We start from the raw sequence: 26907 nt of genomic DNA, 5'->3' as shown, positions 1-26907 counted from the left end.
ATGACCACCTTTTATAACAGCAAATTAAAAAAGAATAAAGTCCAAAGCAAGGAGGAAAAACAAGTAAGACAGCCAAGGACAATGCAATAACAATTCAGGCACGTCTTAACTTTAAGAAAATTGGATATTAAGCTGAGAGGTGATTAGCTGAATTACAAACGGAAAAAGGGTTCCTTTAAATATTGAGTTCTACCTAGTGTACCTATTGCTATTTAGATCATTAACTGCTTTTCAAAAACTAAAGGGCCAGAAAGCAGAACAAAGAATACTTAGATATTAGCATCTCTGAACATTTTACTTATTTTTATTTTTTATTAATGATTTTTATTTTTTTCCATTATAGCTGGTTTCCAGTGTTCTGTCAATTTTCTACTGTACAGCAAAGTAACCCAGTCACACATATACATTCCTTTTTCTCACATTATCATGCTCCATCATAAGTGACTAGATATAGTTCCCAGTGCTATACAGCAGGATCTCAAAGGCAATAGTTTGCATCTATTAACCCCAAATTCCCAGTCCATCCCACTCCCTCCCCCTCCCCCTCGGCAACCACCAGTCTGTTCTCCATGTCCATGGTTTTCTTTTCTGTAGAAAGGTTCCTTTGTGCCATATATTAGATTCCACATATAAGTGATATCATATGGTATTTGTCTTTCTCTTTCTGACTTCATTAGTATGAGAGTCTCTAGTTCCATTCATGTTGCTGCAAATGGCATTATTTTGTTCTTTTTTTATGGCTGAGTAGTAGTCCATTGTGTATAATATGTACCACATCTTTTTAATCCACTCATCTGTCAGTGGATATTTAGGTTGTTTCCATGTCTTGCCTATCATGAATAGTGCTGCAGTGAACGTGTGGGTGCATGTGTCTTTTTCAGGGAAAGTTTTGTCTGGATATATGCCCAAGAGTGGGATTGCTGGGTCATATGGTAGTTCTATATATAGTTTTCTAAGGTACCTCCATACTGTTTTCCATAGTGATTGTACCAATTTACATTCCCACCAACTGTGCAGGAGGGTTCCCTTTTCTCCCCACCCTCTCCAACATTTGTTATTTGTGGACTTACTAGTGATGGCTATTCTGACTGGTGTGAGGTGGTACCTCATAGTAGTTTTGATTTGTGTTTCTCTAATAATCAGTGATGTTGAGCATTTTTTCAAGTGCTTGTTGGCCATCTGTATATCTTCTTTGGAGAAATGTCTATTCAGGTATTTTGCCCATTTTTCAATTGGGTTGTTGGCTTTTTTGCTGCTGAGCTGTATAAGTTGTTTGTATATTTTAGAGATTAAGCCCTTGTCAGTCGCATCGTTTGACACTATTTTCTCCCATTCTGAAAGTTGTCTTTTTTTTTTTCTTTTTTTTCTTTTTTTTTAATGGTTTCCCTTGCTGTGCAAAAGCTTGTCAGTTTCACTAGGTCCCATTGGTTTATTTTTGCTTTTATTTCTCTTGCCTTGGGAGACTGACCTGTAAGGTTGATATCAGAGAATGTTTTGCCTATGTTCTCTTTTAGGAGTTTGATGGTGTCTTGTCTTATGTTTAAGTCTTTAAGCCATTTTGAGTTTATTTTTGTCCATGGTGTGAGAGTGTGTTCCAGTTTCATTGATTTACATGCAGCTGTCCAGTTTTCCCAGCAGTACTTTCTGAAAATACTGTCTTTTTCCCATTTTATGTTCTTGCCTCCTTTGTCAAAAATTAATTGACTGGTAGGTGTCTGGGTTTATTTCTGAGTTCTCTATTCTGTTCCATTTGTCCGTCTGTCTGTCTTGGTATCAGTACCACACTGTCTTGGTGACTGTGGCTTTATAATATTGTCTGAAGTCTGGGAGAGTGATGCCTTCTGCTTGGTTTTTGTTCCTCAGGATTGCTTTGGCAATACTGGGTCTTTTGTAGTTCCATATAAATTTTTGGATGGTTTGTTCTAGTTCTGTGGAAAATGTCATGGGTAATTTGATAGGGATTGCATTGAATCTGTAGATTGCTTTGAGTAGTATGGCCATTTTTACAATATTAACTTTTCCAACCCAGGAGCATGGAATATTTTTCCATTTCTTTGAATCCTCTTTAATTTCCTTGATGAATGTTTTATAGTTCTCCTTGATCAGGTTTATTCCCAGTTATTTGATTTTTTGGGGTGCAATTTTAAAAGGTATTTTTGTATTTCTTTTCTAATATTTTACTGTTAGTATACAGAAATGTGACTGATTTCTGAATGTTAATCCTATATTCTGCTACTTTGCTGAATTTGTTGATCAGTTCTAGTAGTTTTTAGGTTGTCTCCTTAGGGTTTTTTATATATAGTATCATGTCATCTGCATACAGTGACAGTTTTACCTCTTTTCAAATTTGGATACCTTTTATTTCTTTTGTTTGTCTGATTGCTGTGGCTAGGACTTCCAGTACTATGTTGAGTAAGAGGGTGAGAGTGGGCATCCTTGTCTTATTCCAGATTTTAGTGGGAAGGCTTTCAGCTTTTCTCCATTGAGTATTATATTTGCTGTGGGTTAGTCATAAATGGTTTTTATTATGCTAAGGTATGTTTCTTCTATACCCACTTTGGTAAGAGTTTTTATCATGAATGGATGTTGGACTTTGTCACATGCTTTTTCTGCATCTGTTGAGATGAACATGTGGTTTTTGACTTTTTTTAATTAATAAGTGTCTATGAAAATTTTAAATTAACAAAAAAATGTTTCAGTTAAAACTTTCACATAGCCGTTCAAAGCTTAAATCATCCAGTGAACCATTCATAAGCTTAACACTGAGTAGCACATGAAGTACCTTGGAAGATAATATGGTGGTAACCTACACCTGGGGGGGGGAGGGGAGAATTGAGCACTGGCTTTTGGAGCACTCACTCGCTTTACACTGGCCAAAAACCAAAACTCGTTTATGCGCATGTCCAGCAACCATGTCTGCAGGTGTGGAGAAGCACTGGGCCACCGGAGTCTGTTTTGTAAAAACTGCTCTAGGACATGTTCGATGCCATCTCACAGAAGCATGAGAAAAGGAGCCTGGTGAGATTGGAAAGGTCCCAGAAAGAAAGTAGCTAGCTGGGAGAACACAAATGGGGAGAATGTTGACTGCAGTAACAAGGGTCCTAGGGCATCCCACGGAAGGGTCACTGTAGTGGGGACCTGCAGTGAGACTGATGGGATGGGGGCAGGGCAAGGGTACATGGAACTGAGCTGTAAGCAGGGTGCGCTGTGGGGTTCTAGAGTGTTACAGGGTCTTCGTTGTTTGCAAGACTCAGATCTAAGTAGTGTACGCCTGTTAACTTGCTCAGTCTTCACATCCAGCTCTCAGAGGAAGAGCTTCTAATGAGCCGTCGACAAAGGAACATGAAGAGATCCGTTTGAGGCAAGTGTTTTTGACCGAAGAGGGACTGAAGTGGGAAGCACTGTACACACACTGAGCTCCCTGAGTATGTTATGCCTTGAACAACATATTTAAACTTCATGAGTCCACTTAGGTGTAGACTTTTTTCAGTAGTAGCTGCAGGATAGCATGACCCCAGTTGATTGAGTCTGTGAAGAACTCACATGAAGAAACATGGATGTGGAGGAGGTTTATATGCAGGGAGCAGACCATAAGTTACACAAGGACCTTCAGCTCCACCCCATGTTGTTCAACAGGCACCTGTATTTTGCACATCTGTTTTTTTTGTTTTGTTTTGTTTTTTGTTTTTTTTTTTAATGAGTGTTATAGCATGGTCTCGGGTTATGGTTGTGGAAATTGGGAAGGAGGGCTGAAAACTAGGGACATTTTTTGAGGTAGAGTTAATGGAGTTTTGTGAGCTTAGCCTTTATCAGGTGTGAAATGCTGCAGAGGTGACTGGGTTCTCCGGGGTCACAGTTGGAGGTGAGTGGAGTGGAGCTGAAGTGGTGTTGGGAATGAGGATATAACATTTATTCTGGAAGTTTCATGGTGAATCAGAGAGGAGGGTTTTCCCTGTCTTTCTTTTCAGGGAAGCAGGATGTACAAGGTCTGATTTTTTTGAACTATTGTGGGCTTATGCTTTTTTAAGGTAGCCCAGAATATACCATATTTAGTTCCTGTTATGTTTGGTTAGAGAAGTAACCTATTTACTTTTCACATCTTTAATAAGAGAAAGCATGGAATTGTGACAAAGTTAATGAAATTTTGGGAGTTCCCTGGTGGTCTAGTGGTTAGGATTTGGCACTTTCACTGCTGTGGGCCTGGGGTGAAAACTCTGGTCTGGGAACTGAGATCCCATATTAAGCTCATTTGCATTCCATGGCAAAAATAAATAAATAATAATTAATAAAATTGTGGTTTATGCTCTAGGGTTTATTTTCTTGTGTACCTGGGCTGCTTCTGAAATCCATTGAGGGAGAAACTTTCACGCCTTTCCTTTTCAGCTCCCATTGCCCATAGATTTGAGTAAGTTGCTCTAATTTCTAATTTCAGTTAGTAGTTTGAGTGATAAATGAATTTGGGTACATTTAACATAGATGGAGGGGTAACTTGTCTGAGTCATCACTAATAAAGAATGGCCCCAAAGTCTTAGTGTAGCTTTTAGGTATAGTAATTTCAGAAACCTGTATGCTTCAGACTTACCCAAAAATTTTTTGAAAGTTTAATTAAAGTTCCTTCTGTAATTGCTTATCTTTGTAATTTTGAACAGTATATTTCTAATTTTCTGTTTTAGCTCACTTCAAGATGGCAAACATTTATAATTAGGAGCCAGATGGTTTATTCCTTCTTTTTTATAAAACGCTAAGTACTTAGAAAAATCAGGTAATACATTTTCCATTTCTCTCATTATTGGCTCTTATCGTTTACCTCTCCTCCAGAGCATTTGGACCTTCTTTGCAGAGAACAACATTTCCCACAAGGCGCTGATGGCTGTGTTCTATCACTTTGTTCAGAAAGTCCATAAGAAAAATGTCAATGTGAAGCAGCGGAAATTTGGCCTTCATGCTGCTGCGCTTTATTTTCTGCTGCTGGAAGTACCAGGTATGTGTGTTTTGGTATGATAGGACAGGCTTCTTAATTTTTAATTTGTCTACATTGTCTTGAACTCTTACACTTTTGTTTCCTCACTGCTGAAATGGAGTTGTTTTAAGGCTTGATGACAGTGAATCTGTGATACAACAGGGCATGTTACAAATGTCTCCTGTTTTTTTGTAAATGTGTTTTCTGCTATTATTATGCTGGGTCTGTAACCTAAAACAAACAGTCCAAGAGGGGTAAGGCTGGAAGGGGATGTTTCTGAGCTCCAGGAGCCCCACTCCTACTCACCCTACCCAGTGTACCATTCTGATGTTGCCCTGCCTTCTGACTCCCTGTCCAGGCTGAGAAAAGTGCCAGGGGGTAAGGGGGTTGTCCACTGTTGTCTGCCCCATATGGGTGTGGACAGTAGGTGGGACAGTTCTCACCCAGAAGGTGTGAAGATAGCTAATAATGTTGACAAAGGAAGCACAGGGGAGGAGTCTGTCTGCGACGCTGCCCCACTTCCTTCATGGGCAGCACATTTAGGTGGGAGCCCTGACAGAGTCCCTAGGGCAGTGGGGGTAGGGTGCAGAGGAAGGAGAGGGCACTCCATTCTATACATATTAGTTTACATCTGCTAACCCCAAACTCCCAATCCTCCCTCTTCTACACCTTCTACCACAACCACAAGTCTATTCCCTGTATCTGTGAATCTGTTTCTGGTTCTTAGATAGGTTCATTTGTGTCCTAGTTTATTTTTTTAAGGCCACACCTGTGTTATATGGAAGTTCCCAGGCCAGGGGTTGAATCTGAGCCTTGAATGTGACCTCTGCTGCAGCTGTGACAGCACTGGATCCTTTAACCTGTTGCACTGGGCTGGGGATCAAACCTGCACCTTCATGGTGACCAAACTGTTGCAGTTGGGATTCTTAACCCACTGTCTCACAGTGGGACCTCCCATTTGTGTCTTATTTTATTTATTTTTTGCTTTTTTTTTTAAAGGGCCACACCTGCAGCATATGGAAGTTCCCAGGCTAGGAGTTGAGTCAGAGTTGCAGCTCCCGGCCTATGCCACAGCCACATGGGATCCAAACTGCATCTGTGACCTATGCCACAGCTCGTGGTAACACTGGATCCTTACGCTGAGCAAGGCCAGAGATCAACTCGTATCCCCATGACTACTAGTTAGGTTCTTAACCTGCTGAGCCACAACAGGAACTCCTTCTGTCATATTTTAGATTCCACACATGAACGATATCATATGTTATTTGTTTTTCTCTTTCTGACTTCATTTAATACGTTAGTCTCTAGGTCCATCCATATTGCTGCAAATGGCATTATTTCATTCTTTTTTATGGCTGAGTAATATTCCATTGTATACATGTACTTCATCTTCTTTATCCATTTCTCTGTCGATGGGCATTTAAGTTGTTTCCGTGTCTTGGCTATGGTTTTTGATTGTTGATTTTGTATCCTCTACTTTACTGAATTCATTTTCTGGTTCCAGTAGGATTTTCTGTATATAAGATTATGTCATCTGTGAATAGACATAACTTTCCTTCTTCCTTTCCAGTCTGGGTGCCTTTTGTTTCTTTTTCTTGCCTAGTCGCTTTGGTTGGGACCTCCAGTCCACTGTTGAGTACAAGTGGGGAGGTGAACATCTTGTCTTCTCCTGGATCTCAGGAGGAAAGCTTTGAGTCTTTGGCCGTTAAGTTTGATGCCTGCAGAGGGTGTTTTGAGGATGGCCTTGATCCTAGTTTTTTGGGTATTTACTGTGAATGGTTATTAGATTTTGTTGTTGCTTTTCTTCATCTATGTGGTGATCATTGGTTTTTTTTCTTCATTCTAGTAGTATAGTATAATCTGAAAGATTTTTGCATCTATATTGATAAGGGATTTTTTTTTTTTTTTTTTTGATGCGTTTGTCTGGTTTGGATTTCAGGGCAGTACTAGTCTCTTGAGAATGAGTTGGGTAGATTTCTTGCCTCTTCTGTATCTTGGAAGTTTGTGAAGAATTGGTTATTTTTCTTCTTAAATGTTCGTCAGAATTTGCTAGAGAAGCTGTCTGGACCTGGAGTTTTGGTTGAAGGAAATTTTTTGTTTATAGAATCTGTAGTGATAGGTCCTCTTTCATACCTGATGTTGGTAATTTGCATTTTTTCCCTCTTTATTAGAGTTTGTTGATGACTTAGTCATTTTAAAGAACTCACTTTTGCTGTGATTGATTATACTCTATTGTGCGTCCATTTTCTGTTTCAGTGATTTTTGGTCTTTTTTATTGCCTTATTTAGGGTTTTGTCTGTTCTTATTCTAACTTCTTTTGTAACTTCTTTTGGTAAATGCTTAGATCTTTGTTCTCACATGCAAAGAACATATATAGTGTATAAATTTTCCTCTATGTTCTGCTTTATCTGCATCCCCACAGATTTTTTTTTTTTTTTTTTTTTTTTTTTTTTTTGTCTTTTTGTCTTTTAGGGCTAAACCAGCAGCATATGGAGGTTCCCAGGCTAGGAGTTGAATCGGAGCTGTAGGTGCCAGCCTACACTAGAGCCGCAGCAATGCAGGGGAACTGAGCCATGTCTCTGTGACCTACATCACAGCTCATGGCAATGCCAGATCCTTAACCCACTTAGCGAGGCCAGGGATTGAACCTGTGTCCTCATGGATGCTAGTCGGGTTTGTTAACCACTGAGCCACGATGGAAACTCCATATCCCCACAGATTTTGATGATCTGTTCATTATTATTCAGGCTAAAGCAGTTTTCTGATTTTTCTTGTGATTTCTTCTTATACCTCTGAAGTGTATTTTAATTTCCAAATATTTGAGCACTTTCCTGAAATCTTGTCATTGCTTGCTATTTTATGTTGAGATCAGAACACATACTTTGTTGATTACAATACTTTAAAATTACTGAGGTTTTTTTTGTTTTTGTTTTTTTTTTAATGGCCCCGTGCAAAGTCTGATTTTGTGAGTCTTGTATTTGCACTTGAACAGAATATGTATTCTGCCTTTGGGGGAATCTCTGTTCTGTGAAAGCCAAGTTGGTTGCTGGGGTTGTTCAGGTATAATTGCTAATTCGTGCATTTCTCCTTCAAATTCCATCAATTTTTTTGTTTGCTTTTTGGTCTTTTGGGGGCCACACCCACAGCATATGGAGGTTCCCAGGCTAGGGGTCGAATCAAAGCCATAGCTGCTGGCCTATACCACAGCCACAGCAATGTCAGATCTGAGCTGTGTCTACGACCTACACCACAGCTCACAGAAACGCCAGATCCTTAACCCACTGAGTGAGGCCAGGGATCCAATCCACATCTTCATGGATACTAGTCAGGTTTGTTTCTCCTGCCCCACAGTGGGAACTCCCACTACTAACTTATAATATAAAACCTTAAGACAGCATGCTTTCCTTTCTCCTCTCTTTGTGCTGTTGCAGTTAAACATTTAATTTCTACATGTCATAAAGTACACAATGTATTCTTCACATTTTTTTCTTGAAATTATCACTTAAATTTTTTTTTAGAAAATAAAAATCTTCTCTGTTTAAAAGATTTCATCTCATATAATTTTCTTTTTTGGCCTGAAGAACTTTCTTCAATTCTTCTTGTGCTGCACGTCTGTTGACCATCTATGCTCTAGGACTTTGATTCCATGAAAGTATCTTTATTTCACCTGTAAGAATGTTTTTGCTAAATATAGAATTCTAGGAGGTTTTTTTCTTTCATTGCGTTTAGGGTGTTATTTCATTGTTTTTCTGATTTAGCTCATTTCTGAGAGAAGTCTGCATGACTTACCATTGTTCCTCTGTATATTTTGTGGGTTTTTTTTTTTCTTTTGGTTTGACTACTTTGAAGATTTTCTCTATTTAATTTAATCAGATTATCTATCCTTAGGTGTGATTTCCTTTGTGTTTGTCATGGTTTGTTTCCTTGAGCTTCTCAGGCCTATGAATTTATAGCTTTTAACAAATTTGGAAATTTTACAGTTATTGTTCCTTCAGATGTTTTCTTCTCTTTTTGGGGGGGAGGGGAATTCCAATTACTTGTATGTTAGGTTTCTCGATGTTCTCCCACAGGTCCCTGAGCCTTTATTAATTATTTTGTTTCTGTGCTTCTGCTGTTTCCTAAAGTTTATGTGCCTTTGTTTCTGTAGCATCTTATCCACTATTGAGCTCATCTGGTGAAGTTTTTGTTTTCAGATCAACAAGTTGCATTTGATTCTTTAAACATTTTCTTTTCTCTTTGTTTAAGCTGTCTACCATAAAGTTCTTCCCTGCTTGCTCCATTCTCTCTGGCATTTCTTGGATTGTTTCTAATGACGATTCTCTTCTCACCTTGAGGCATGTTTTCCTCTCTCTGGATGCCCAGTACATTTTTATTGGATGCTGTACATTTTGAATGTGAGGTTGTTGCGTGTCTTGACTTTGTTTTTTTCTTTAAATACTGTTGAAGTATGTTTTGATAGGCAGCTGTTGGTAGATTAACTTGGTCCTTTGGAGGCTTGTTTGAAAGCCTTGTTGGAGCAGAGGTAAGCCTTTACTCTGGAACTGGTTTGGCCCTGCTGTTAAGTGTATTTCTCTTGAGTTTCTAGTGAATGTTCCAGGTCACTCTGGCTGGCCAGGGTTGTGTGCATTCTGAAAACAGTCTATTTCCCACGTCCTTGACAATTTTCTTTGTCTGCCATCGTGGATTTCACCCCAAATGTCATAGCTAAAGGTCAGACTCGTGCAGACTTTTGCAGTGCTTTCTCCACATGGCTTCCTCGTTTCCAGTGCTCTGCTTCAAAATTCCAGCTACCCCACTTCCCTGACTCTATGACCCCTGTATTCCAGCTTAGTAAGACCATCAGAATGTGTTTGGGTTCACTGTTCTGCTATTGTCTGGACACTACCTCCAAACACAAATGGGTCAATTTAGCTTGCTGGAATCCAGTGCCTTTTCTCAGGGATTAAGTAGCTAGGCTCTCTTGAGCTATGTCTTAAAATGGTTATTTTACAAATTTTCGTCCAGTCGTATAGTTATAGCAGGAAGGAAAAGTATAAAACAAGTTACTCCCTTATGGCCAGATAAGGAAATCTCATTATTTATGATGAGCCCTATTGCTCACTGCTTAGGGCTCAAGTTGAATAGAACTCTTTTGCTAAAGGTTCATTGTTATTCACAGTTAAGGAAAAGCCTGTTTTTGCTTTTTAATTTTTCATTGTTGTTAAGAGACCTATTTCAAGGTGATTAAATCTACCCTTGCTTCCTCTTTATTCTTTACAAATAAATAGGCAGTGTGGCCAATCAAGTATTCCACCCAGTGATGTTTGACAAATGTGTTCAGATTCTAAAGAAGAGCTGGCCTCAGGAATCCAGCTTGAGCCAGAAAAGAAAGAAAGAACAACCGAAGAACTCTCAGGCCAATCCAAGGGGGAATAAGAAGAGAGGAAGGCCGCTCAGGAAGGAGTCTATGGAGGTAAGAAGGAGAGGAGTAGCGAAGCATATCTGTACCAACATGTGACTGACTTATTTACGAATTAACTTCACATTATGTTCAGGCTCCAGGGGTCATGATATCCAAAGCCCTAACATCTGGTAGGACTTTGGGTTGCCTCATGTATTTCTTAGCCCTTGCTACCTCCCCAACATCCCCATCACCTCCCCCCAGCCTCATTCCCAGGTATGTCTCACCACAGGCTAACAGATGTGTTTGCCACATTATCTTACCAACATTAGAGGCAGTGGTCGAAGTATCCTGAGGACTTACATCCTACATAATAGAATAGTGTTAATTCCAAATTCTTGTGTGACAGAAGGGCAGTAGAAGTTTACTGATGTCAGAATCATAAGAATTTTCACTGACAGGAAAATATGGAACTAGAAACTTGTGGCTTTTGTCTAGTCCAGTGACTGACCATTGTTACAGTGGAGACCTAGAGCAGTAAGGGACCTGGAGTTTCACTGGCCTTTATTTGGGGAAATGGAAAACCATGGGACAGAGTAATAGGCAGTACTGCATAGTCAGTTGTACATTTCTTCATAATCTAGATGGATGAAATTATTGAAGAACAAGAGGATGAAGAGAGTATTTTTTTTTCTGCTTGGGACCTTTGTCAAATTCGAAATGCCATCTTTGACCTTTTGAAGAACTTTTTAAGGCTTCTACCCAGGTTCTCCCTGAAAGAAAAGCCACAATGTGTACAGAATTGTATAGAGGTAGGTGAGAATTCCAAGAACCGTGGGCAAGGTCAAAGGGTGTAGGCCATGGCTGATACTTGAAGAGTGGGAAAAACCAGGCGTTTTCTTGGTACCTGTTTTCCAGGTGTTTGTTGCATTAACTAATCTTGAACCAGTTCCTCGCGAATTTCACGTTACACAAGCCAGGTGAGCCATTAAATCTTCTAATGATAAGATTTAAATATGGTACAGTAAGTTTTGTTCCAGCAGAAGTGTAAATGGCACACAGGTAGAACTTATTCATTTATTTTTTTTTTTTTTTTCTTTTGTCTTTTTGCTATTTCTTGGGCTGCTCCCACGGCATATGGAGGTTCCCAGGCTAGGGGTCTAATCGGAGCCGTAGCCACCAGCCTACGCCAGAGCCAAAGCAACGCAGGATCTGAGCCGCGTCTGCAACCTACACCACAGCTCATGGCAATGCCAGATCGTTAACCCACTGAGCAAGGGCAGGGACCGAACCTGCAACCTCATGGTTCCTAGTCAGATTCGTTAACCACTGCGCCACGACGGGAACTCTGTACTTATTCATTTAAATATGGCTTATAGGGTTAGGAAGTATTCCAAGTGAAACCATATCCATTAACTACTGCCTTTTTTCTTTAGAAACCCTAACCAAGCGAAGTACATACCAGAGCTGGCCTATCATGGATTGTACTTGATGTGCTCCCCATTTCATGGAGAAGGAGATAAGGTAAAGGAGGCAGGGCCCAACAAGGTACTGGCTGAATTGAAAGCATGCAGTCATATGATGGAGAATGCTGGAAGCAGTTGATGTGATACCATGTTAACTTACTGGTCATTCTCCTGACCTGAGGACGTTTATATAATGGAAGCATCACTGTTACTTGTTGCCTGTGGTTCATTCCAGACCTGTATCATAGTGCATGGTGACCACAGGAAGTTCTCGTTGGCTGAAGGCGCAGGGAGTGGTTCCAGTGTGAACAGGGTGGAGGAGCAGATAAGCCCCTGAACAGAGCATGGCTTTTACAGCAGCATCACCAAACTTTTCTGAGGGGGCAAGTAGACAGTCACAGAGCTCTCACATTTCCTGGCTGCCCATACTTCTGTTTGGGTTTGTGTTTCAGTGCCCAATCCTACAGGCAGGCTCCCAGTGAGCATCCATGTATGGCTTTGCCCTATGAGCTTAGAGGGCCCCATAGCTCTAGACACTGCAGTTAGGGCTTGTCAAGTGCTGGCGTGTTACTAAACCTGGATCTTGGTAATGAAGCAGGAGTTTGCCCCCCACCCCCCCAAAAAAAGTGACAGACCAAGGTCCTGGGCCTCTGGTGGCTGTGATACTCCAGGGGCAGTGACGTGTGAAGATGATCCTGGGCACTTGACTCTGTACATCCCTGTCCAGGCTTGGGCCCCACGGCTCACTGGCTGTGTCCTTGTGAGAGTTCTTCCACCTGAGGCCTCACTTTTCTCATCTGGACAAAGAGGACAGAAGGCTTCCCTTCCTTGTGGATTTGTTAGGAGGCCTACAGGGAAGACTGCCTCAGCACAATCCCTGCTGTCTAGAAAACATCCCCTGTTTTTAGTCATTATATCTTGTCACTTCTCTGTGTTTGAAATGCGAATGTGATAGCATTCACAGTAAAGCTTTTAATTCCGGTGCCCTTTTGAACATTTTAGAAGACGAGGCCTTTCAGGCTGCCAGGTCTCTAAGGATATAGTGTTTTCATTGTGAAAGTGTTGGCCTGGTGTTGGGAGATATTGGTTGTAGCCTGACCTTTAATGACTGACTTAGAACAGCTTACCTTGGGAGTCTTTTATTATGTATAAAGTGGAGATAATAATGCTATTGTGTATAAAATGGAAATGCCTTGCTTCATAGACTTGAGAGGTTTCAGAGTAAGCATGGTCGGATCCAATAATGCCTGCCACATGTTTGGTTTCCAGTAAATGTTTTCTTTGCTGGATAGATGAGTTAACTAGTTGGGTAAATTATGCAGGATAGTATATCAGAAGTTATTTCGTAAGCCTCAAGTGAAATATAGGTGTAGAATCCTCATCTTCTCCCTTTCTCCAAGGAGTATTCGTAGCATTCTTTGCCCTTTATAAGTTACAACTAATTCTCTGTGGAACCTAATTCCTGGGCTGGAGTTTGAGGGGCAGGCAGAGATGCTGCCTGGAATCCCTATTGTTACCTGAAGGCAACGTCTCACACAGTCTACATCTCGCACACATTGGTACCTGGTCATTGTCCAGGTAGCACATCCTTGGAGTTCAGCTAAAACCCGTGTCAACATCATTGAGCTTGAGACACTTGAAATGGTTCTGTCTGTGTCACCATCTCTGAGACCTGGGATTCTCTTCCATGTCTTAAATTGAATTTTCTTTTTCTCTTCTAGGTCATCAGATGTGTCTTCCATCAAATGCTCTATTTGATATTAATGTTGGAAGTGGGTGAAGGCTCCCATCACGCACCCCTCACCATCACTCCTATAGTCATCAATGGTAGAAACCTGGCAGTCCAGTTTATCAGGTGAAGCGCATATCTGGGACCTTTCTCTGTCTCACTCTCCCTCAGTCCTCTGAGCCCTGTCCTAACCCACATTTCTGACACCAGATGTCTGGGCTGGTTGGGGTTCAAAATAAAGCACTTGGCAGCTCACCTGCTTCATGCAGCCTTGGGTATTGTTGGCCAGATGAGGAATCTGCAGTTCATGTGCCAGCCCCAGAGATCAGCTCTGAGTCCTGAGAGTGGCCTCAGTATTGACCACTTCAAGTCTGCCCCTCCTTTTCTTTTTCTCTTTCTCTCTCCTGAGTCTCTTCCCTTTTGTTTCTTGCTACTTTTTTTTTTTTTCTTCTTTAACTTCCTTAGTGATAATGATAGACAAATTCTTTCCTCAGGAATCACTTAGCTCTACCTAGAAGGTCCCGTGTCTCAGCTTTATCAGGGAAGACACGTTTGCAATGTCATTGGCTTTTCCTCCCCTCTGTTACTGGCTATTCAGCAGCAACGTGGGAGTGGTGGGAAGGAATGGTAAAGTGCGTGTGAGAGTGTGTGGGGGGCTGGAGGAGGCACAGTACGTGATGTCACTGGAGGTGTGAGGTGTGAATGCTGAAATCGAGGTACAGGCTGCCATCTGATCCTTGAGCCAATGTTTTGTTTTGTTTTGTTTTTAACATAAGATAACTAGGATGTTTTAAGTAGAAATGTTGACTTTTAGCTCCTCATGAGCTCACACTGTCACAAATTGCATTAATGTTTCTATGATGGTACAGGTAAACTTAACATTAAAAATGGGTCAAACCTGGGCGTTATAATAGTTTCTTTGGGATCAAAGTTTGGACGTACTGTTAGAAATGCATTTCACTGAGCTTCCACAAGGTGGTACTGTGTCTCAGTCTATCATTTACCCCAAAGGGTTATATTTCAGCCTTAACATGACCTGTGTAATAGTCCAGAGATGGCTGGAGGACTGCAACCTTGCCCCTCCCAGACTGGCTCTCCCCTTGCACAGCTAGCAGACGGACTGGCCTCCTGGGGCATGGTGACTGGGGTTCTACTGTGACTTTTTGTCTCTATTCTTCATGTACTAAAACACTGCTGGCAATGTAGGGGGCGGGGGGATAGATTCTTTTTTGTAGTTTGGATTTCTAAAGTGTAGAAGTTTCTCTATTTTTGAGAACAGATTCAAGGAACATTGCTATCTTGTTGTAATTATAGATATATTTGTAACCAGTGGCTGTGTTTCTTTTTTTTAAAGTTCACTTGTGGATGAACTAAAAGAAGGTATATTCCCAGTCCTTCGTATCTTACTCCAGCACATCTGTGTCAAGGTACTGTTTGCTTTCATAAGAGTATATAAATACCTGTATATGTGTGTTCTTGGGAATATACTAGTTTTATTTAGTATATTCACTAGATGTTCCCCGTAGATACTATTCTTTGATGGGGGAGAAGAAGTTTTTATTTTGGAAAATTTCAAATGTATAAAGAAATAGAGTGATGAACACCATTTTCTGTGGTTTTATATAAGGTATGACTCCCTCAGCACATTTGTACACTGGTGAAGCAAAATTCATCATATCGTTTCAGACATAAATATTTCATGTGTCACTCTATAAAGGATAAGAATTCATTAAAAATGTAACCACAAAATATTAACACACTAAGAAATTCACAATAATTCCTTAAGATCACCCAATATTCAGTCAGTGTTCAAATTTCTATGATTCTCTCTTAAATTTGTATAATAGTTTGGACAGCTAATTCTTCACTGGAACTCTTTGGAACCAGGGGGTCCATAATCTCTTTGGAATTAGGTGCTCAATTTGTATTGCTGCGGCTAGTTTTCAAAGGGGTCTGAGACATAGAATTTGTCAGTTGTTTTTATAACGTGTCCACATTCAACATCTATCGTGGAGCCAGGTGCCCCTGCCACTCACCACCCTGTGCTTCTCCGTGTGTTTCAGTCATCCTGTGCTGGGGGTACTGGCTGCTCAGCTTCTTAGTGTCTGTATTTCAGGTAGTTGATAAATCAGAGTATCGGACCTATGCAGCTCAGTCCCTGGTCCAGCTGCTCAACAAGCTTCCTTGTGCGGAATATGCTTCTTTCATTGCCTGGTTTTACGGATGTTCACGTAATCCCAAGGTAGGCGCTACATCTGCACAAAATCTTGGCTCCTGACCTTCTAGTGACCTTCTAGTGAGAGTCCGATCTGAAGACACGGGGATGCTTTGTTTCTTCATCTCTGATGGAGATGCGTGTGGTTTTGCTTTACCAGACCTCACGCCGAGTATTCACCCTTGATGTTGCTTTGGCCCTTCTGGAGCTGCCTGAACGAGAGGTGGAAGGCACTCTGCCCCCAGAGCATCAGAAGTTCCTGAAGCATAAGTTCTTGGTGCAAGAGATCCTGTTCGCCCGGTGTGTGGACAAGGCACCGGCTGTCCGCAGCAAGGCTCTGTCCAGTTTTGCACATTGCCTGGAGTTCTCTTCCACAGCTACATCAGAGAGCGTCCTGGGGCTTCTGATTGATAGTGAGTATGGTGAGCACGGTGAGACAGAGCTTGACCCCTGCTGGTCTAGAAGTAATAGATACGGGACGGTAGGTGAAGACCCGTGGGGCCCTTTCAGTATGTTTTACTATCGAATGACTTTTTAGGCAAGCCTTTTTAAGCATTTCACATATTGATATCTTTGGACTGAGAATGTTGGCCACTGTCACTATTACCTATTACTTTGCATCCTTGGTTATTGGCTGTATCAGGCCTAATAACCAGTTTCATGCCTACCCAAGAGAACGTGAATAATTTTCAGCATTTAAAATCTGTCTTCAGACCTAATTATCTTTTGTTTTTGTTTTTATTTTTCTTTTATGGCCACACCTGTGGCATATGGAAGTTCTTGGACTTGGGGTTGAATCAGAGCTGTAGCTGAGGTGTATGCCATAGCCATGGCAACAGTGGATCCGAGCCACATCTGCAACCTGCACTGCACCTTGTGGCAATGCTGGATCCTTTAACCACTGAGTGAGGCCGGGGTCAAACCCACATCCTCCTGGAGATGATGTCAGGTCCTTAAGCCAGTGAGCCACAATGGGAACTCCAGGCCTAATTATCTTGATTTTGATTTCTCTGTAAATATTTTTGTATGGATTTTGATACCATGACTTTTTTCTCCCTCTGCTTACTTTTTAGGTCCTACTATTTCAGGAATAGAGAGCAACCGTGACACCTCACTGAAAAATTCATCAGGTATTGAAATGAGTTGATATATTGTCAGATATTTAATATCTTTTTATTTAAATGTTTTTTTCTATCTCCATATTGCCTGTTTTAATACTGCATGTTTTTTCTTCATCAAAGAAATTGAAATTCATTTGAATAATGATGTAATAAATGTGTGATATACCATGCTTCTGTTAATAAAAAGTATAACAAGTTTCTACTGACTGAGCCTTTTTAAGATATATTATTTTTAAGCTTTTTCCTATCAGAAGAAGACGCTTAACCCTTCTGGAAGCTCAGAGGTGATTAATATAGACAACAGTGGTGAAACAGCTGGATCTAGCGGTAAGTCCGATTTTATCTCTCGCAGATGAGTGATAACTATTGGATTTTAGACAGCTGTAAGTAGGGCCCCAAACCTTGGAATTTTTTTCTAATTCACCCTTAAGAATTGGACAATCTTTTTTTTCCTCTTGAAAGTGGAGTTATTTCTATTTTATGTCCTTAATTGATGTCCTTGCACTACACTGTACGTAATAAAGAATAAGCTACATTTATTTAACTTGTCATGCACTGCACTCCAAAGAGAATGTCAGCAAATATTTTATCTCTTTACTGAAGTTGGTTGTTCCAAACTTGGCTTGCTGACCAGAAAGGACCAGTTACTAGGGAAGGGGCAGTAGAGATTAAATTTGTGTTTCGAGAAAAGTCATCACAGAATAGGGGAAAAGATGAACAATAATACTATAGTACCCACTGTTGTTTCTGGTTTTCATTCCTTATTACTTTTTCCATATGGCATCTTGGCTCTGATTAAACTATCCCAGAGTCCATTTTGAACACATAGTAGGGAACCATGGGTTCAAGCTTCCACTGAAAAAGACGGTTCAGAATTTAGATTAAATTTTCTCTTTACCAACAGTATGAGCCATTTTTTAATGGGTCGTATGTATCAGGTGGAGTGGTTCTGGGGTCCTTTCTCCTGTGGAATCCAGCACAGGATTCTTAACACAAGTAATGCCTGTTCTCTTTCAGTGACTTCTTGAACCCAGAATAATCTGGGATGGTGAATGTCTGTATGATTCAGGAGGGAAGAGACAAACCTGGGCTAGGTAGTGGGTAGGCCTGGAGCTGCTCTCACATTCTGCTTCTGTGGAGCTGTATGGTCTTGTGAAAGTCACTTTCCTTTTTCTGGGTTCCTCTTTCATCTATACTATGACATAGCATAATGCAGTGGAAAAAATATATTAGAAATGAGAGGCAGCCTGAATTCTCATGTCAACCCTCTTCCAAAATAGCTGCATGACCCAAGACATAGGAGTCAGCAGGTGTCCCCTCCTGATTGTCCCTTATGATGCTAATACCTTTCCTGTCTTTCACAGAGGGCTGTGAACAGGTCCATAGACTTAATGTTTATTGAAGTGGCTTTAAAAGATAAAGAGAAAAAAATGTGTGTAGGGGGTAAATTATATATTGAAATTTATTAGTTTATTCTCTAAATGTGTGTGTGGTACCTCCTAATCTGTGCTGGGCATTGCAGGTAGGGACCCTAATAAGACATGGTTCCATCTCTTAAGGAGCAGTGGGAAAGGCAAATGTATGTCTGTAAAATCGTAGTGTTGTGCGACAAGTGCCGAGGCCCATGTAAAATGCCAGGAGGATAATGGGTGACCATTGTAGCCTAAATGATAATGTTTAAATGGCTAGATATTAGCATCTATTGCTCAAATTCAGAGCAATAACTCAATACCTATAAACAGATTTCCTAAAATGGGTAAAGAAATTTAATCTGGAAAAATGTTGAATGTTTGCATTAACTCCAATCTCAACAAGTTACAGATTTACTGTCGCACAGATGCTTCTGAATGCCATCACGCTATACTGATTTAATGATGTTTCCAAATTATAAAGAGCCCCTCTTCCAATCTCATTTTTGATAAACTAAAATGACTTATATTGGCATAAATTATATATACAAAAGTGTGTATAGTTACTTCATGCCAGGCACTGTGCTAACAAGTACATTTAGTGGTGGGGTTTTTTTTTGTTTTTTTTTGAGTTATCATCCACAATTTTATGAAATTCTCCAATTTAAAGTGTAGTGAATTGAGTGTTTTTTAGTGTATTCATAAAATTCCATAATCAACTTCCAGAACATTTTCATTAGCTAAAAAACCCCATGCCCATGAATAGTTGCTCCTCATTCTCCCTGTCCACCCCCCCCACCTCTGTCTTTGTGGTCACCTATTCTGGACACTCCACTTAAGTGGAATCCTACAATATATGACCTTTTGTGGATAGCTTCCTTCATCTAACACACATTTTCAGGGTTCATCTGTGTTATAACATGTATCAGTTCTCTATTCCTTTTTTATGGCTGAACCTAGGCCGTTGTGTGAATGGACCAGATTTCATGTGTTCAGTCTGGCAGTTCTTCAAAATGTTTGACATGGAGATACCACATGATCTAGCAGTTCACTCCTTGCACCCACAAGGAATGAAACCATATTGTACACAAAACTTGTACAAGAATATTCATAGTGCATAATTCATAGGAGCCAAAACTGGAAATAACCCAAATGTCCATTGTTTATTTCCTTATTCTGGAGGTGAAATAGTTCTTTATATATTCTGCATCCAAGTTCTTTATCAAATTATATGATTTGCATGTATCTTCTGCTCATTCTGTGAGTTACCTTTTCACTTTCTTGATGGTATTCTTTGAAACATAAAATGTTTTGATTTTGAAGTCCAACTGTCCACTCTTTTATTAGCTTTTGCTTTTGGTATTATAGCTAAGAAACCATTCCCTAATCAGGTCATAAAGATTTACTCCTCCATTTTCTTCTAAGTATTGTATAGTTTTAGCTTTTTTGGTCTTTTTTTTGTTTTTTTGTTTGTTTGTTTGTTTGTTTTTCTTTTAAGGGCCGCACCCACAGCATATGGAGGTTCCCAGGCTAGGGGTCGAATCAGAGCTACAGCTGCTGTCCTGTGTCACAGCAGCGCAGGATCCGAACCGTGTCTGCCACCTATACCACAGCTCAAGGCAATGCTGGATCTTTAATCCACTGAGCGAGGCCAGGGATCGAACTCTCAACCTCATGGTTCCTAATCAGATTCGTTTCAGCTGCACCACAGCAGGAACTCCTGGTCTTTGTTTTGAGTTAATTTTTGTATATGGTGTGTGGTACACTTGTGAATATCAAGTTGACAGAGCACCTTTGTTTAAAGGGCTGATTCTTCGACTCTGAATGCTCTTGGCACTCTTGTCAAGACTCAGTTGACCATCACCACGTGAGCTTCTTTCTGTCCTCTATTTCTGTTCCATTATTGTTATTGTGCTGATACCACCCTGCATTGATTCCTATTGCTTTATGGTAATTTTGAGATTGGAGAGTGTGGGCTCTGCATCCTTGTGCTTTTCAAGATGGTTTTGGCTATTCTGTGTCCCCTGTATTTCTATATAGATTTTAGGTTCGGCTAACAGTTTCTGCAAAAAAGCCAGCTTGGATTTTGATAGGGATTGATCTGTTAGTCAGTATGGGCAGTATTGCCATCTTAGAATTGTTAAGTTTTCCAGTCCATGAACAAATGGTGCCTTTCTATATTTAGGTCTCCCTTAAGTTTTTTAGTTTTCACCATATAACTGTTGCTCTTTAAACTAATTCCTAAGTATTTTATTCTTTTTGATGTGATTATAGATGAAATTTCTTTTTCTTTTTTAGCTGCATGGCATGTGGGAGTTCCTGGGCCACAGCTCAAACCCACCCTGCAGTTGTGCCTTGTGCCACAGCTGTGGCAATACCATCTTTAACCTGCTGCACCACAGGAGAATTTCTGAAATTGCTTTCTTCTCCCCCCCCCCCTTTTTTTTGGTTATACCCATTGCACGTGGAAGTTCCTGGGCCAGGGATCTAACTCAAGCCACAGCAGCAACCTGAGCTGTTACAAGTTATAAGGCTGGATGCTTAGCATACTGCACCACAAAAGAACTCCTGACATTGCTTTTTTTCTTCTTTTTAAGGCCACACCTGCAGTATACAGAAGTTCCCGGGCTATGGATTGAATCAGAGCCTCGTCTGCAACATGGGCCACAACTCGTGGCAACGTTGGATCCTTAACCCACTGAGTGAGGCCAGGGATCGAACCTGCATCTTCATGGATACTAGTCAGATTTGTGTGTGTTTTTTTGTCTTTGGTCTCTTTAGGGCTGCACTTGCAGCATGTGGAGATTACCAGACTAGGGGTCCAGTGGGAGCTATTTGCTGGCCTACAACACGTCATAGCCACAGCAGCATGGGATCCAAGCTGCGTCTTCGACCTACACCACAGCTCATGGCAACGCTGGATCCTTACTTAACCCACTGAGCAAGGCCAGGGATCAAACCTGAGTCCTCATTGGATACTAGTCGGGTTCATTAACCACTGAGCCATGGTTGGGCACTCCACTAGTCAGATTCTTAACCGACTGAGCCACAACAGGAACTCCTGAAATTGCTTTCCTAATTTTATTTTTGAATTGATCATTGCTAGTTTTTACAACTGATTTTTTTTTTTTTTTTTTTACCCACACCTTCCGCATGTGGAAGTTTCCAGGCCAGGAATTGAATCCAAGCCACAGCTATGGCAAAGCTGTATTCTTTAACTCACTGTGCTGGGCTGAGAATCAAACCTGCACCTCCACAGTGACCCAAGCCACTACAGTCGGATTCTTTATTTTTATTTTTATTTTTTTTTCAGTCTTTCTGCTATTTCCTGGGCTGCTCCCGCGGCATATGGAGGTTCCCAGGCTAAGGGTCCAATCGGAGCTGTAGCCACCAGCCTATGCCACAGCCACAGCAACTCGGGATCTGAGCCACGTCTGCAACCTACACCACAGCTCACAGCAATGCCGGATCCTTAACCCGCTGAGCAAGGCCAGGGATCGAACCGCAACCTCATGGTTCCTAGTCGGATTTTGTTAACCACTGAGCCACAATGGGAACGCCTTCAGTCGGATTCTTAACCCACTATGCCACAGTGGGAATTCCTACAACTGATTTTTGATGATTGAGCTTGTATCTTGTGACGTTGATAAATTTGCTACTAGCTTTAAAAATTTTTGTGTGTATGTGATTCCTTCAGATTTTCTGCATATCAGATCATGTTGTTTGTGAATAGAGTTTTGTTTTTTCCAATCTGAATGCCTTTCTTTTTCTTGCCTGTTTTTCCTGGCTAGGTCCTCTAGTGGTGTTGAAAAGAAGTAGGAGAGCAGCCTTGCTTCTCTTATGTTCTTAAAGGAAAAGCTTTTGTCTTTCACCGTTGCATGTGATGTCAGCTGTGAGATTTTTTTAGGATGTTCATTATCAGTGTGAGGAAGTTTCCTTCTATTCTGAGTTTGTTGAGTATTTTTATCGTAAAAGGGTATAGGATTCTGCAGCTGTTTTTTCTGTGTCTGTGGATATGATCATGTGGCCATTGACCTTTGCTTGACAATGGCATATCACAATGAGTGATTTTTCCCATGTCCTGGGATAAATCCAAAGCATGGTGTATAATCCTTTTCATATTTTGCTAGATTTAATTTACTAATATTTTGCTGAGGATTTTATGTCTCTATTCACAAGGTATTTTGGTCTGTTTTCTTCTTGAGATAAAGTTTTGTCTGGTTTTGCACTCAGGATAATACTGGTTTCTCAGAGGGAGATGGAAAGTGAAATAGAAGAGATTCTGTTATTTGAAAGAGTTGATGAAGCATTAGTATTCATTTTTTTTTCATTGGTGTTTTTGTTAATATTTGGTAGACTTGGAGTTCCTGTTGCGGCTCAGTGGGTTAAGGACCCAACGTTGTCTCTGTGAGGATGTGGATTCAATCCCTGGCCTGACCAATCACTGTGGCTTTGGTCGAAGATGAGGTTTGGATCCAGTGCTGCTGTGGTATAGGCCAGCAGTTGCAGCTCGAATTGGACCCCAAGCCCGGGAACTTCCATATGCAGCAGGTGCTGCTGCAAAAAGAAAGACAAAAGAAAGAAGCATTTGGTAGACCTCTATGTTAAAGCCTTCTGGTCTTGGCCTTTTGTGCCTGTGTCAAAGTGTTTTGGTTACTAGTTCAATCCCTTTACTTGTTATTGTGTATTTAGTCTATTTTGTGAGGTCAGTTTCCCTGGTTTGTATCTTTGTAGAAATTTCATCTAGATTCCTTAATCTGTTAAGATAAAATGGTTCATAGTGTTCCTAATCTTTTTCTGTCTGTAAAGTAGGCAGTAATGTTCCCTTGTTCATTCCTGATTTTAGCAATTTGAATCTTCTCCTATTTTTTTGGTCTAGCAAAATGTAAATTTTTTTGCTCTTTTTCAACAAACCTACTTTGATTTCATTAATTTTTCTCTATTGTTTTCTCATGTTCTGTTTCATTTTTTAATGTTCTTGTGTACATCGGCTGTTGTGAAGTGCTGTTTGGGGTCCCTAAGCTTCCTTCAGCAGGTTCTTGAAGTTAATACAGTTTTTTTGTTTGTTTGTCTTTTGTTTGTTTTTTGTCTTTTTGCCTTTTCTATGGCCACTCCCACAGCATATGGAAGTTGCCAGGCTAGGGTTCTAATCAGAGCTGTAGCCAATGGCCTACGCCAGAGCCACAGCAACGAGGGATCCAAGCCGCGTCTGTGACCTACACCACAGCTCATGGCAACACCAGATCCTTAACCCACTGAGGAAGGCCAGGGATCAAACCCACAACCTCATGGTTCCTAGTCGGATTCATTAACCACTGCTCCACGATAGGGACCCCCAGTACAGTTTTCATAGTAATATCAAGACATCATTTACCTCCTGTCCTCTGATTTTCTCACAAGTATAATTTGGAGTTTTGCACAGGTCCCAGCAAAAGCAGATACAAGCATAGATGAGGATCCAGCTGTCTTTTATTAAGCCAGACATTAAAGAATTTGCAAAAATGTTATTCAGTTAATCAGTGCCATTCTTTTTACTACATTATTAAAATTTTGGAAAGTTGTTGTGTTTCAATTTAAAAAATACTCCGTTTATAAGTTATATGCCTTGATGTTTTAATTTTTTTTTTTGGTCTTTTTAGGGCTGTCCCCACAGCATATAGACGTTCCCAGGCTAGGGGTCAAACTGGAACTGCAGCTGCTGGCCTATGCCACAGCCATAGCAATGCTGGACCCAAGCTGCATCTATGACCCATAGCACAGCTCACAGCAACACGGGATCCTCAATCCACTGAGTGGGGCCAGAGATCAAACCTGTGTCCTAATGGATACTAGTTGGGTTTGTTACTGCTGAGCCACACTGGGAACTCCTAAAATATTATTAAATCTTTTTACAATTCTCATTTTAAAATTCTAATTCATATTAAAAGATAGAATCCACATTAAAAAAGCTCATAGGAGTCTTCAGTAACTTCTAATAATGTCAAGGAAATGTTGATTGAAAGGTTTTAAAGCTAGGGTTATGTATTATCTTATGTAGTCTTTAAAAACATGATAGTTTAGATATTCTCATTTATAGTAAGCAAAATAGAAGATTAAATAATTCGTTCAAAATGTCAGACCTAATCTGGATTTAAAACTGTGTTTTCGGATTTCTATTGTGGCTCAGTGGGTTAAATAAGGATCTAGCATTGTCACTACTTTAGTTCAGGTCAATGCTGTGGTTTGGGTTTGACCCCTGTCCTGGAAACTTCTGCATGCCACAGGCATACCGGGGGGGGGGGGGGGAGGACTAAAAATTTTCCAGAATTTATGCTCTTTTAAAATACTACTACTCTGCCTCTTGTATTATTGTGAATAGATAATTATTTGAATTTTCCTCTCCTATGTCGTTTCATGCTGATTTCCTGGGATTTAATATGAACTAGTAAGATGGGATTGTGTGGTGAGATGCCATGTGGTGTTTCTCAGGCTATAGTGACTCTTTGGTATTTCTTCAACAGAGATGTGTCTCATGACAATGCTGAAGAGCAGGATGGGGGATGAGAAGGCCAATGTCAGGAAGTCTGCACTCCAGGTGTGAGGTTTTCTGGACATCCTTTTTGTGTACTCTTTTTAAACATTGACTTTTTGTATGTACTCTTTTTAAGCATTAGCTTTTTTGTGTGTACTCTTTTTAAGCATTAACAAGTTGAAAGTACAGGAAAATATTTTAAGTAGCCTCCAGCCATATTCATTACTTTTCACTCAATGTTAGTTCACCTTGTTCCTATTAAATATAAATTATGTAGGAACTGAAGGATCATTTGCTCTTAAGCTTTCCTACTGGGTTGCTGGCATTTTAGGAATCACAATTTTAAATCCTTAATTTCTTTCTTCAGAGTAAGGATGCTTAACCTGGAACCTTAGATGGATTATGATAGTGTTCATGAAACCCCCGAGGATTGTTTCTAAGTACTTGTTTATATAAAATGTATTCTAAATTTTCTCTAGAGAGAGGGCTTAACTTTCTTTAGATTCTGAAAGGTGGGAGGTTCCTGGGAAGAGGGGTGGATCTGTGACCTCAGAAATGATAAGAATCACAAATGGAAGTGTTTTTGTCTACAGTTTGTCATTTTGTATTTACATGATACCCAAGTCATCCCTTCATGTGGAATATGTACCTTTTAGGTCTTAGTGAGCGTTCTGAAACACTGTGATGTCTCTGGTTTGAAAGAAGAGCTGTCCATCCTGCAGGACCACTGTCGGGACATCGCCTTATCTGTCCGGAAACAGGCCTTGCAGTCTCTCACTGAGCTTCTTGTGGTGAGACACAGCCACTGTGTGTCTGATGCTGGTATCCTACCTTACAAATAATAATAATCCAGCTTAATGATGACCTGTCACTAAATATTAAGCACCTGTTAGAAACTCTCCCAAGTCCACTGTAGAACTCTACAGTGTAAGAGGAAGGAGTCTTTCAACTCCCTCTGCTAGAAAACAGTGTTCTCTTGACTTCGGCTTTAATCTCACATTTAATTTGAATGAATTTACAAAATTTTTAAATTTGGTTAAGCCAAAGGCCTAGGTTAATTTTTGTCCATTAAAACCTGTATAGGTAATAATGCCAAAAGAGCAGCTCCATTAATCCTATGTTTAATTTACTTCTGCTGAATAATTAGTTCTGGAAGAATTTTTAAAAATGTTTTTCACTTGGAGCTCCCGCTGTTGTGCAGCAGGATCAGTGGTGTCTTAGGAGCCACTGGGATGCAGGTTCCATCCCCAGCCCAGCACAGTGGGTTAGGGATCCAGCGCTGCCATAGCTGTGGCTTGGGCTGCAACTGTGGTTCTGATCTGATCCCTGGCCCAGGAGCTCCACATGCCTCGGAGCAGCCAAAGATGACCCTCCCCCCCCCAAAAAAATGTTTTTTTTTTCCTTTATTTCACAACAGAAGGCATTAAGTAATGCATGTGTAGATTTTCTCTTGTCAGCATCTATTCTAATTACTCCTTGGAATAAATTTGCTCTTGATCTTGAATTATGAAAAAGTGCTAATTCATTACAAATAAGATAATCACTTTATAAGTCTAAAATGTCAATATGGACTTGATTTATAATAACTTGAACTTGACTTTCATATATATATATTTGCCATGTTGATCTTTATTCTCTACTTTCTGTTTTATTTGTAATCATGTGTGCAACACTTGTACATCCTAAAACATTGATCACAGGTTCCCTAATTTGTGTTCAGACTTCTGGTGGCTTAGACATCTTTATGACTTTCTAACTTTTGACTCCTTAGGCCCAGCCTAGGTGTGTCCAAATACAGAAGGCCTGGCTGTGGGGGGTCATCCCGGCTGTGATGGACTCTGAGCGTACTGTGCAGGACAAGGCCCTGGAGTGTCTGGACCAGCTTCTGCTGCAGAACATCCAGCATCACAGTCAGTTCCATCATGAGGACGACAGCCAGGTGCTCACCTGGGCGCTACTGTCACTGCTGAGCACAGAGAGCCAGGAGCTAGGGTATGTTCCTGTAACTCATTGTCCTTATGGGGGGACTTTTATTATAGAATTTATTATAGAATTGTGTTGGTCTTGGAAAATCAGCTCTTCAAATTGTTGAGTGTATGAAGACTCAATCTTGGTC

The 26907-nt window shown here is 40.5% G+C and overlaps 1 protein-coding gene across 5 annotated transcripts in view; it reads left to right on the top strand.

Annotated features, from left to right (window-relative positions):
- Positions 1-26907, top strand: part of NCAPD3 (non-SMC condensin II complex subunit D3) — a 72686-nt gene that overhangs the window by 3596 nt on the left and 42183 nt on the right. For 2 of the 5 annotated variants that reach the window (XR_014815609.1, XM_021063171.2), the window contains exons 3-16: positions 4819-4981; positions 10228-10412; positions 10985-11152; positions 11259-11320; positions 11777-11864; positions 13528-13661; positions 14890-14962; positions 15652-15777; positions 15911-16163; positions 16824-16880; positions 17109-17198; positions 24781-24854; positions 25448-25582; positions 26563-26783. Coding sequence is in view for 4 of the 5 variants with exons in the window: in XM_021063171.2 (XP_020918830.2) it covers positions 4819-4981; positions 10228-10412; positions 10985-11152; positions 11259-11320; positions 11777-11864; positions 13528-13661; positions 14890-14962; positions 15652-15777; positions 15911-16163; positions 16824-16880; positions 17109-17198; positions 24781-24854; positions 25448-25582; positions 26563-26783 (1829 nt within the window). In the remaining variant the exon portion in view is untranslated. Of the gene's footprint in view, positions 1-4309; positions 4406-4818; positions 4982-10227; positions 10413-10984; positions 11153-11258; positions 11321-11776; positions 11865-13527; positions 13662-14889; positions 14963-15651; positions 15778-15910; positions 16173-16823; positions 16881-17108; positions 17199-24780; positions 24855-25447; positions 25583-26562; positions 26784-26907 lie in introns of all 5 variants that reach the window. The other 3 variants (XM_084976670.1, XM_021063172.2, XM_021063170.2) reach the window with 3 other exon arrangements.

This window comes from Sus scrofa, chromosome 9 (assembly GCF_054392235.1).
Source record: "Sus scrofa isolate SSC_HxYL_T2T_F1_AM1 chromosome 9, Sscrofa_HxYL_maternal_Yorkshire_Landrace_v2.0, whole genome shotgun sequence".
Classification (NCBI taxonomy): domain Eukaryota; kingdom Metazoa; phylum Chordata; class Mammalia; order Artiodactyla; family Suidae; genus Sus; species Sus scrofa.
The sequence above is the reverse complement of the archived record's forward strand: the minus strand, read 5'-3'. Positions and strand labels throughout refer to the sequence as shown.